The 11,650-nt window shown below is 39.2% G+C and overlaps 1 protein-coding gene across 1 annotated transcript; it reads left to right on the forward strand.

The window, feature by feature from the left end:
- Window positions 1–124: 124 nt before the first annotated feature.
- On the forward strand, window positions 125–11,456 carry slc37a2 (solute carrier family 37 member 2). The gene is made up of 18 exons (XM_065962754.1): window positions 125–685; window positions 2,285–2,366; window positions 3,099–3,189; window positions 3,532–3,610; window positions 3,706–3,841; window positions 5,024–5,100; window positions 5,825–5,991; window positions 6,768–6,805; window positions 6,899–7,054; window positions 8,498–8,588; window positions 8,699–8,761; window positions 9,161–9,246; window positions 9,369–9,417; window positions 9,826–9,899; window positions 10,018–10,096; window positions 10,644–10,741; window positions 10,901–10,965; window positions 11,148–11,456. Exons 1-18 carry the CDS (start codon window positions 627–629, stop codon window positions 11,161–11,163), a joined length of 1,506 nt encoding a protein of 501 aa, XP_065818826.1. The 5' UTR covers window positions 125–626; the 3' UTR covers window positions 11,164–11,456.
- The last annotated feature ends 194 nt before the right edge of the window (window positions 11,457–11,650 follow it).

Below are 11,650 nucleotides of genomic sequence, written 5' to 3' on the forward strand. Positions count from 1 at the left end.
GGGGTCCCGACCAGGTCCCGACCCGGTCCCGACCCTCACTTTGGTATCAGCTGTTTCCGACCGCGGCCGCTTCCTGTTCGCCGTGACGTCAGAGGGGAAAATCACGTGGACTCCAGGAGGCTCCGTCTGGAGAAATCTTATGGAATAACACGTCCACGCAAATATTAATAATACCTATTTTTATCAACAACGGACGCCTTCTTTTTTTGTTGTTGTTGTTGACCTGTATGTGTATCACAGCTTCTCGGAGGAAGGCTGGCTATCCCGACCTGTCCATATAAACTCTGCCCGACACTATGGAGGAGAACTGCTGGATGTTTACGGACTGTGTGTCCCACCAGGAAGCTGCAGGGCTGCTTCTTTACTCCTTTAGCAGATAGCATTTACTTATTGTTACCTCACTTAAAAAGTGCGTTTTCACGAGCAACAGAAAAACCTCCCAGCAGTGGTTACTACTCGGTAATAAGCAGCTGGTCTTCTTCTTCTGTTATTCAGCAGTAGTAGTAGAGGAGGTACATACAGAAGCTTAGTACTGATAGCCGAGAAGAAGAAGAAAGAAAAAACATGTCTGGAACCAAGGCGTGAGTGTTTTTTGTTTTTGAGTTTTTTCAGTTTTTTCATCGACCATGAAGTCCTCCCTGGCTCCCGGCATTCGGTTTATCACGACCTTTTCTCGAGATGCCTGGTAAGTTTGTATCACAGTTCATTCCCTGTTGTTCTCCACACTTCCACAAAGCCGGTTACAAAGTAGCAGCTGGTGTGCGTGAATTTATCTCACCGCTGTAAATGATTGGCTTAACCTGGTCGATAAACAAACATTCTGTTATTCAGGGTAACTGAGCGAGTTCATTATGATTTCCTCATTTATGTACCTGACTATCAGCTACAACTAATGACCACTCTTTGTGTTCACTTGGAAAACTGTTTCCAGTCATTTCGGGCGTTTTGTATCAAGATGCAAACAAGACTCCATTAAAAAAAAAAAAATAGACCCCATCTATACACAGATTTGTCCTTTAACGGATCAATCCAGTCTTGGATAAATCCAGCACTGAAGGAATTTCCCAACACACATCGGACTTTACAGTAATAATAACATATCAATTTCTAATCTCACTTAACGCGCTGCCAAGGAGTTTAAAAGGGAACAATGTGGGGATTAATCATAAATGTTTTTTTTCAAGACCTAAGTGGGCAAGTAATTGAGTTAGAAAATCCATGTTGTAGCTTTGACTTAGTAAGTCAGAATAATGAAATAAGAAGTAGCTCAGTAGTAGCACAGCTCTGTCAAAACACTCTCCTGCATGTGTGCAACATGTTAAGGTGAAGAAATCAAAGGGTGATTAAAGGACCAGCTGTAATAGTATTCACGATGCTAAACCCCTCAGCATTGTCAACATAATTTAAACTATATAAGCTAATTGAAATGAGTGGTGTGTAACTCACTCCCAACACTCAATCTAATGGGCAGCTTATTAATGTCCCCCAGTGGTTCATTAAGTTTTGATCTCACTGCATCAGTCAGTCATTCTTGTTTTTTTCTCTGACTGGTACATGGGGCTGCAACACATCTCTCCAACTTCCTCCAGTCTGGACTTCTCCATGCATCTCTCAGTTTGTAGGCGCAACACTAAAAGATCTGAATTCATTTTGTAGTCATGTAAATGACTAAATTTATCCAAGTGATATTTTGTTTTTAAAATGTTGTGGATATGAGATTGACAGTTTTTCTTGGAGTTCCAGCTCTGCTGCAGAGTTTCAGAGAAATGAACGGTTTGTGTTAATTGAAGCTGAAGCTCACAGTACCCTGCCCTGTTTGTAGTGTATGTGTTAAAAAAAACAACGTAATGGAGAGTTAAAGTCAATATTTTCATCACACTTGTAGGTGCGACGACAGTCTCTGTAAGAAACACCAAAACAATCATGTGCTAACTCTTAACGTAGCCCTGCTATAAATCCCCTCTGTGTGGAGTGTGTCATGATCGGTTTTTAATGCTGACAGTGTCAGAACAGAAGAAGTGAAACATTCTGTAAAAGTTAAAATATGTTAAAGTCCTGCATTAGAATCCATTTAAGTACAGATGTCTTTAATTTAAAAATTAGATGAAAATCACAAGTGAGATATACAGTTATAAAGATATTATTACTGATGCATTCATGTCCAAATCTCTTGTTTTATGACAGTGTGTCTTTACTTTAACATAAATAACAATGTTTAGTCAATAAGGTGTCATGTTTTTTTTTGTTTTCTGCCGCCGTAACTTTATTTTGATCTCTCTCACAGGTACCGGAGTTTCATCCTCTTCCTCACCTTCCTCTTCTACACAGCCTACCATCTGTCCCGGAAACCTATCAGCATTGTTAAGGTGACTGACTCCATGTACAGGGTTTGCGTAGGAACTTGACGACTGTATGTCAAACGTCGCCTCTGGGATGAATTTGGAAATCGTGAAAAAGACATCCAAGTTATTTCACGTTTGTGTTGCTCCTCCTCTGTTTAAGCTACTATTGAACTTGATATCTTCACTCTGAATTTCTTACTAGTGTCCATGCAAAGTCGCAGATTATCTCTGAACATTAAACCACACGATGAGATATTTCACACCTTCATTGAGGCCATGAAAGTAAACGATCATTCTGAATCATTTGTCTCTGCTCTTTTAGGATCACTAAGAAGTGGCAGCATGTTTTCTACATCATTCAAATTCAAACTAGCAACAAAATCATTAGAGCAGTAGGACAAGCCAATAGCTCTTAAGGCACTGTGAATACCTAAAGGGAGACATTCCCTGAACATGTTATCGACTGTGGAAACATATTCAGGTGACCAACATATCCACAGTTTGTATCGTTTTCTTATTCATGAACTCACATGCTATTTATAATTTGAGATGACTCCTATATTCCAGCTGTGAGTTCCTTGTTATTCATACTTTACTCAGGCTTCTTCACACACTGCTCCCTGCATCTTCTTAATGATGATAATATTATCAAAACATCAAGTGATGACTATAAAACTGACATGAACAGTTTCCTTTGCATGCTTTGTTGCTGGTCTCGTTGTTTCATGTGCTTTCCTTCATGTTTTCCTGATACAGGGTCAGCTGCACAGAAACTGCTCCAATGTCGTCAAGCCCCCGGGCCTCAACATAACCGACAATGATACCTGGTGTGACTGGAAGCCTTTCGGTAACAGCTGTAGTTAGTTTTAGAAGAGCTTATCAGTGATTTTTTCAGAAATCAAAAAGTTATAAATAAGTTAAAAAAAAAAAAAAAATGTAACGACATTATTTTGAATTTTACGGGAGGAAATAGAGTAGACGCCTCTCTTTAATCTTTAATAAGTTAAACCTAAGTTGTAGTGACACATTTCACATATAGTTATTTGTTTAAATACACTATAGGAAGGTGTTTAGTTTAGGAACAGGTTTCCTCCGTCCTGCAGTCAGTCATGTGTTTCAGAAAACTCAACTTAGTAAGGTGGAGAAAAAGTCAGAATTCTAAATAATGTTTCTGTTTGCTTATCCTCAGACCAGGACAACTATCAGACCCTGTTTGGGGTCGTGGACAACTCGTTTCTGGTCGCCTATGCCATCGGCATGTTTATCAGGTAGGTGTGTTTTGTATGTTGCTGTCAGATCTTGTTGTGATTCAGTCCGTGTGTCTGTACTACATTGATTCATGGTCACTTCTTTATGTTCACAGTGGGATCTTTGGGGAGCGCCTGCCTCTAAGGTACTACCTGAGTTTTGGGATGCTGATGAGTGGATTGTTTACATGTCTGTTTGGCCTCGGCTTCTACTTGAACATCCACTCATTAGGATACTACGCCTTTATCCAGGTAAAGGCAGCACACCACAGTCATTCACTTTCTTTTAATGAGAGAGGCAGAAACGTTACCTTGTGTACCACACGGATCAGTTAGGGTGTGATGGCACGTTGACAATCCTGGGGTTGACTCTATGTTTTGTATTTACATTTTGATTTCATTTAAACCATGACCTGAATGAGGAATCTCTAAATCTGTATAATACTTCCTCGCACAATCTAGTGAGAGAGAGCTAAACTGCATACAACAAAGTGTGCTTAATGGGTGAAAGATGGGAAGCGCATAGATCAGATGGGCTGTTTTACAGCTGACTCAGCACCAGTCAGCTGTACCAGCACACAGATTTCCACACTCAACTAAACAGGAAATGAAAGTCTCTCAGTCCGTCAGATAAAGGCATGTTCAGAAGGGTTTTGTTTCACTTCAGGTATTTGTCTTTCTCGATCAGCAATGAAAACAGACCTTAAAAAAAGAAGCCATATTGCTGCTGTGGTTTTAACATGAAGAACAAACTCTGGCCCTTTTTTGCCTCCTGTTTATCAGGCAGCATCTGAAGATTATTTTTCTGAAATGATTAAATATAAACATACATATTGAGAGGATGTGTAGGAGCAAATGTGATTTAAAGAAATAGAAAAACAAACAACAAAGAAAAGATAGGACGTGGACGTCTTGAAATGTTAAAATCAGCAGTGCAACGCTGAATTGCAGCCTTGACATTTCAGATGCGATTCACATGACTCCGACTTTGCTTGCGGTGAAATTCCTACCAAAGTGAAACTATGATAAAAACAAAAATAACCGAGGCAGTCATGTGCCTATATCTGTCAAACAAACACCCGTTTTTATTGTGTTAATTAACCCCTTTACCCCATTACAGGTTGTGATCACAGTGAGGCCTCTGGGTCAGTACAGACCTTAATCATCTCCTCCTTACTTTCAACATGTAGAGATCTCACGGTGGCTTTACTCGGGCTTTATTCTCACACACATCACATGACTCACAGCTGCATCATATGACTGCAGGAGTTTATTTAAGTTAGGTGTGTGTGGTATTTAAAGAATCACCGCTGCTCACTGGTCTCCTCTCATTCTCCTCTTGTTAGTAGATGTTTGTACGGCTGCAGCAGCTTTAAGAGGCTTTCATGCAGTAAGTTTACTCTGCTTTCTGCTTCTCTTTGCTTCACCCTGCAGGTCATGAACGGGCTCATGCAGACGACCGGCTGGCCATCAGTGGTGGCTTGTGTCGGCAACTGGTTTGGAAAGGGGAAGTGAGTACTGTGAGATGTACAATGGGGCACATTCATGCTGACTATTTGGTTTTAGGTGTCCTTTTTTTTTTTTTTTTTTGTGGCTGGCTGACTCACACTCATGCACATGTGTCACGTTCTCGCAGCACAGTCTCCCGGCTTTGATTTGTCCCAGATCACAAACATAAAATCCAAAAACCAGAACTTCCCTCTTGAATATTTGTTGAAGCTCACTGTTTAAAGTACAGATACAATCAGACCAACAGAGCGAACACTGGATCTGCTTAACAACAGTCACCACGCCCTTTTTGAATAGCCTCCACCCTTTCAGCGTCGCTGGCTCGTGTTTTCAAACACAATAAGAACAAAGCTACTCTGTGAATAAAGGTCACAGATCTTGTTTATGCATACATCTCTGAAAAGTGGAAACTTTTAAATCTGTCTTTACATGAAGACAATCAGAACCAAAGTACAGATTGAGATTCTAAATATAAGCACCATATGAATGTCTGTTGCTCCTTCTTCTAATACGTTCAGGCTTCATATAAACACATTATAGACCTGAATTAAGAATGAGGTTGTTTGGTTTGGTTGTGCTCACTGCTAACCATGTTCTGCCCGTCTCTGTACTTCACACACGTGATTGATATAAATGTCTCTGTTCGAACAAAAATATAAAATATTAAAATACTCCTTTGACACTGCTGAAACCAGTTCAGTCGTTCATGTGTTTTCCCATTTTCAGGCGTGGGTTCATCATGGGTGTGTGGAACTCCCACACCTCCGTGGGAAACATTTTGGGTTCCCTCATCGCGGGAGCCTTTGTCTCCTCGGCGTGGGGGATGTCCTTCATCGTGCCCGGACTCATCATCGCCTCCACCGGAGTTCTGTGCTTCTTCTTCCTGGTTGAGAGTGAGTTTCTGCTCGACAACATGTTTCACAGAGGCTTTAGACAGTTTAGTCTGAACATGTTTTGAGTGACACCGTGGCAGTAAAGTCAGGAGTGTGACCTCGGGAACACACCTCCCTTCTTAATTACCACATGGTTACTTTCAAAACAGCAGCACTTATTGTGACAAACACATGTTAGATGTTTTACATTTTTACCCTTCAACACACCTCTGCTGCTGTTGTTTTCTACTCAGTCTGTCTATATGTCACCTTTAATGTGCTACAGACATCAGTCAATTAGACAAAGCAGTCAGTAGAGTTTACATGGAAGGAAAGGAAGGAAGAGAAGGCTGCACAGGCCAAAATATGACTTCTTAAACAATTTATTATACCATTAGTAATATTTTGTATTTTCAGTGGATCACTTTTAAACCCTCAAATAGTTAAGTTACTGATATTAAATTGTGAAAAGCAGCAAATCTTCACATTGGAGAAAATAAAACGTGTCTGCTGAATAAACAAATAATATTAATCAGGTATGAGATTGTTGGATATCAATGTGAAGTTGATCTCCTGATCTGTTTGTTGTTAATCCCTTTCTAACACAAAGTCGGATAATTCAACAGAATTTCAATTTCATCCAGGGGTAAAGATTTAGATGTGACGTGTTTAGACTAACAGCTGTGTTCACATGTTGTATTTTGTCACTTCTGGTCAAACTTGAACGTTGTTTTTTAAGCTCTCAGTTTCTGTAGATGGATATTTCTAAGTTTTACGTTCCCCTCTCTCCTATCCAGAACCTGAAGACGTCAACTGCACACCACCTCAGCACCATGTGAGTTCAAAACAGAAACAACTCGTACCTCTGATAATTCTTTCATATTAAAACAGTTTGAACTGATGCATGTGTGTGTGTTTGTGTGTTTAGACTGAAGAGGAGAGCGGGGAGACGGAGCCTGATCTTCAGACTGCTGTACATGTTGAAGGTACCAGCAATGGATACGGTTCCATCACCGCGGAGCCTCAGGAGGTTGTGGAGGAGCCAACCGAGGCCATCAGCTTCTGTGGAGCTCTCAGTATACCTGTGAGTAGAAACCATCTACTGTACATGTGATTTATGTTCTTTATTTGGTTTGAATGGGCTGGATTTGAAAATCATAGTAAGTTAGATTTTCAGTATTTGATGGATATTTTATTTGTGAAAGTAAAATTGATTAAAACAATAAATGCAGATGTATTAAATATTTTCTGATTCCATAGAGTTTGACAGACTTACTGTAATGTCACTATATTAAAGATGTGTAACTTCTCCGCCCTCTGGTGGTGGTGTGAAGAATTACACTGTGACACCTGGACCCAGCTGATCAAAAGTGATGTGATCGGCTTAAAGCTTTCAGATTGGATCAAATGTTGAGATCGTGTGGTTCAAAAAGAAAACAATAATGAAATCAAACTGGATCGTGCCATCCAGTCTTCCCATCCAGTTTGTGTTCTTTCAAATCTTACTTGTAAGTCAAGAACAAATTGGAGAGTTACTAAATTGGTCAAACAAGATTTTTACAATGTGGAAGATGATTTAGATTTCTTTTTTATACATGTTGCACTTGAACTGCTGAATTGCTTCTGTGACATAAAAGAGAAAGTAGACATTGGGGTTGTGAATCAAAAGATTTTTGCTCCATTAAATAATTCACAAAATATCCGATCATTTCAAACATAAAATATTTAAAGCTCCTGTGGGTACCTTTCGAGTTTGGTCGATTATCACCATACATGTGGGCAAAGCAGCACTGTTTCAGTGCCCCATGGCAGCAGTAACACCCATTAAAAATAACTATCACAATAATAAATCTTCTCTCTGATGGTCTTATTAATCATTGTAGGTCACCAAAAAAGCTTTTTGTATTAATTTCAGTCTGTTTTTTTATTATAACCAGGTTAATGCACGTCATTGGAACTTTAATTAAAGCAGCTGTGAGGAGCTTTCATTTTGTGTGGATTTTGGCGCCCTGTGTGGGCAAATTTTGTCACCAGCGGTCCCCATGGTAATCTGGATTTGGTCATCCTGAAATGCCGGTAGCAGGATGAAGTTACTCCAATCCAGTTTTTATTTGAAGCTCGTCTTTCTGATCTTGGTTAGAAAGAAAGAACATTTCCAAATCATGATCATTCTTATCCTGATCAAAACTTTCAAACAGAGCCCTGGATTAGGTTTTTATCCTCTGTGTGTGCAATGAGAAATACAATAAAATGACCGTTATAGAAACTTGTTTCATGATTTATAAGAAAGATTGACAAATAGAGATTCAGAGCTCTGGTGACAACAGACCCCTGCTATAGTAAGAAGACATTATGACAATGTATTATTTTAAGCGGGGAAAAAGGCAGAATCCTTTGTTATTTTACTTCTCCTATATCTTTTGCTGTGTGTCTAAGAACATCTCTTGCACATTATAAAGATAAACCCTGATCAAATGTTCCTCGCTGGTCCTCATGGTGTCTTTTTGTTGTTTGTGTTTTCCCTCAGGGAGTGGTGGAGTTCTCTCTCTGTCTCCTTTTCGCCAAGCTGGTCAGCTACACCTTCCTGTACTGGCTCCCTCTCTACATCTCAAATGTTGGTGAGTATTCTCACACAGGCTTTATTTGTATTTGAACATCATACATGTAACACAGAGTAATCGACAACATTCAAAGACATTCTCAAAGTTTTTATGTTTTTCATTTTCAGCACATTTTGACGCAAAGCAGGCAGGAGACCTGTCGACACTGTTTGATGCTGGAGGAATAGTCGGTAGGCTTTGAGTTTATACCACTTAGTCAAGAATGTGTTTGTTGTACAGTTGAAACAAACAAGGCCTCATTTTTGATATGCAACCGATTGGCTTGATAGTAAATGTTTAGTTAAACACAACTGATGTGAATGTTAGAATTTGAAACTGATGAAAGTAAGCTTTCAACTTTTAACCCTTTATCTGAATTAATTAGGTGTAAATCTTAAATTTACATCTCTGCAACCTAAATCAAATTTAGCTATTTCCGAAATTCAGACTTCTCTCTTCTGGGTCGATCAGGTGACAGTAGAAGGCTTAATTGTTCATCCTTGATCACTCTGACATTGAAGTGTGACATTTCATCTCATATTAAGGATTCTGAATTAAAGAAAATGTGTGATTGTGCTCCGTGTCTACAGGAGGAATCATGGCGGGCCTCGTCTCTGACTACACTGGAGGCAGGGCAACAACTTGCTGTGTCATGTTAATCGTTGCTGCCCCCATGGTGAGTGTACACACGGTTGCAATGTCGCCCTTTTCAATAAGTGTATTCCTGGCTTCTTCTTTTTTTTATCTCTTAAAGGTTGAATTGTATCACTCCTGCTAATTGTCCTGTTTGTCTTTCAGCTTTTCCTCTATAATCACATTGGACAAAGGAGCTTAGCTACGACAGTCGGTAAGACTGTACTACTCTACTTCTGTTCTCCTTTTTCCCTTTTGCTTCGTCTCATGTTTGATGGAAAAATAAAAAAACAGAGGTTTAGGATCGTACTTCATCAGACTGCATGGTGTTTCACTTACATGTAACAGTAAAGAGGAAGAATTTATCACTAACAGGTGGAGTTGTAACCCTCTATCTTCACCTCAGCACCAGTGTTGAACTAATGTTTATCCCACATCTTGTTGTTCCTGTTGTATAATTTTTTACTGAAATCCTGTCCAGTCTTGGTATTAAGTACAAGATAAAGTCATCAGAAATAAATGGGAAAGCTGCTTTTTTATATACAGTGAAAAAATATAATTGACATTTTCTAAAATGAGGTGTAATTAAGTCTTTATTAAGAGTCTATATTTCTATTTGAAGGTATGCTGCTGTTATGTGGAGGCCTGGTGAACGGACCGTATGCCCTCATCACTACTGCTGTATCTGCTGACCTGGTAGGACCTGAAGCATCATGGGAAACTTACAGTTTTACAAATAGCACTCACAGTTTCTATTGGACATCAATTCAAAATGTAAATCTGTGTACTTACTTGAATTTGTGTTTTTCACCAGGGGACTCATGCCAGTCTGAGAGGAAACTCCCGGGCGCTGTCGACAGTGACGGCAATCATTGACGGGACCGGATCAATCGGTATGTCTGAAACCCTGAGATCCAGAATCCTCATGTTGTAGTTTTTTAATGTGCGGTTTAATATAAATCTATATCAACTCTTGGTATGTTATCGTCCCTGCACAAAACAGATAAAGTTAGCATTTAGCCCCTGAGGAACTTAAAGTCTAGAATGGTTTCAGCCTATGGAGGATAAATGTCTTTACCCGGAGATTAATTTACAAATGAAAAATATGAAATAGACTTATATTATGTTTCAGTACTTAGGAAAACGAGATGAGAATCTCAGATGATAAATAAATGTTGGTGGAAGAAAGGTTAAAAAGGAAAGTGAAATTAAAGATAATTTAAATTAAAAAGTGTGCATATAAAGTATACAGAATTAATTTTTTACCCATAAATGTAAATGGTTTGAAGGTTTCAGCTTTTAAGCATATAGTAATGTTTGTGGTCAATATATTTAAAGCCTTTAGGGTAGAAACTTTTCTCTTTTGTTTTACATAGAACGAGTAAACAGCAAGTTTTCTGTTTAATGATGTGTGTTGATGTGTGTGTGTGTTTTCTGTAGGAGCTGCTTTAGGTCCTCTGTTAGCGGGTGTGATCTCTCCCACTGGCTGGAACAACGTCTTCTACATGCTCATCTCTGCCGACCTCCTGGCCTGTCTGGTTAGAAACACCCACCTCTCTCTTTAATATTTTGACACACCTTTTGTAATCTCACAGCTCCTATCATACTTTTAGATTATTGAATTGTCCTGATACATGACGTTCCTATAGATTGTTTTTGTGACGCTCTGACTGACACATTGTTTTTGTGTGCTTCAGTTTTTGTCCAGGCTTGTTTACAAGGAAGCTCAGGGTTGGTGTCGACGAGCCCCCCGAGGACGAGGGTGAGTCTCACCACCAGCTGTGCTTTTCCATCAGTGATGGCCTCTTAGGAACGTCGCATTCATGTCTTACATTGATTACCTCATCATGTGCTAATTGATGATGATGTGTTAATCGGCAGGTTAACATCTCTTACTCAGGTTCAAAGCAACTAACCTTCTTTTTGTTCACCCTTTCGTCCCAGGTTCAAAGAAATCTAACATTCTCACGCCATCAAACTGGGAACCAAACACATCTATGAGGGGAACAATGCCGGATGACCTCATTGAACAGTTGCTCACCTTCTTTCATCAATCTGAATGGAAACTGAAAGCCATCAGTGGAAGATTCAAGGCACTAAGCTCATGATTAAAGCCTTCGTCTTATTGTTTAACAGAGAGAATTATGCCTTTATAGAGACAACGACTTTTTTATGATTATTACGACATATTCTAACTTGTTTGTTTTAAAATTATTTTACCATTAAAGTGTACATACTGTAAATATCTCTAAATGTTGTACTTTTCTGTCTCACAATATCAAACGTCATATTAATCAACAGATAGATTATCTATTTATTTATCTATAATATCCCACATAACATTTTGGTTGCAGTCTGTAGTCTGCTGTCACCAGGGTGGATATTTTTTGGACTCTATGGTTGTAAAGAAAGTTATCTATGTTGGCAGAGTTACAGGAGGTCCTGAG

Source organism: Labrus bergylta, chromosome 14 (genome assembly GCF_963930695.1).
Source record: "Labrus bergylta chromosome 14, fLabBer1.1, whole genome shotgun sequence".
In the NCBI taxonomy this organism is placed as follows: Eukaryota; Metazoa; Chordata; class Actinopteri; order Labriformes; family Labridae; genus Labrus; species Labrus bergylta.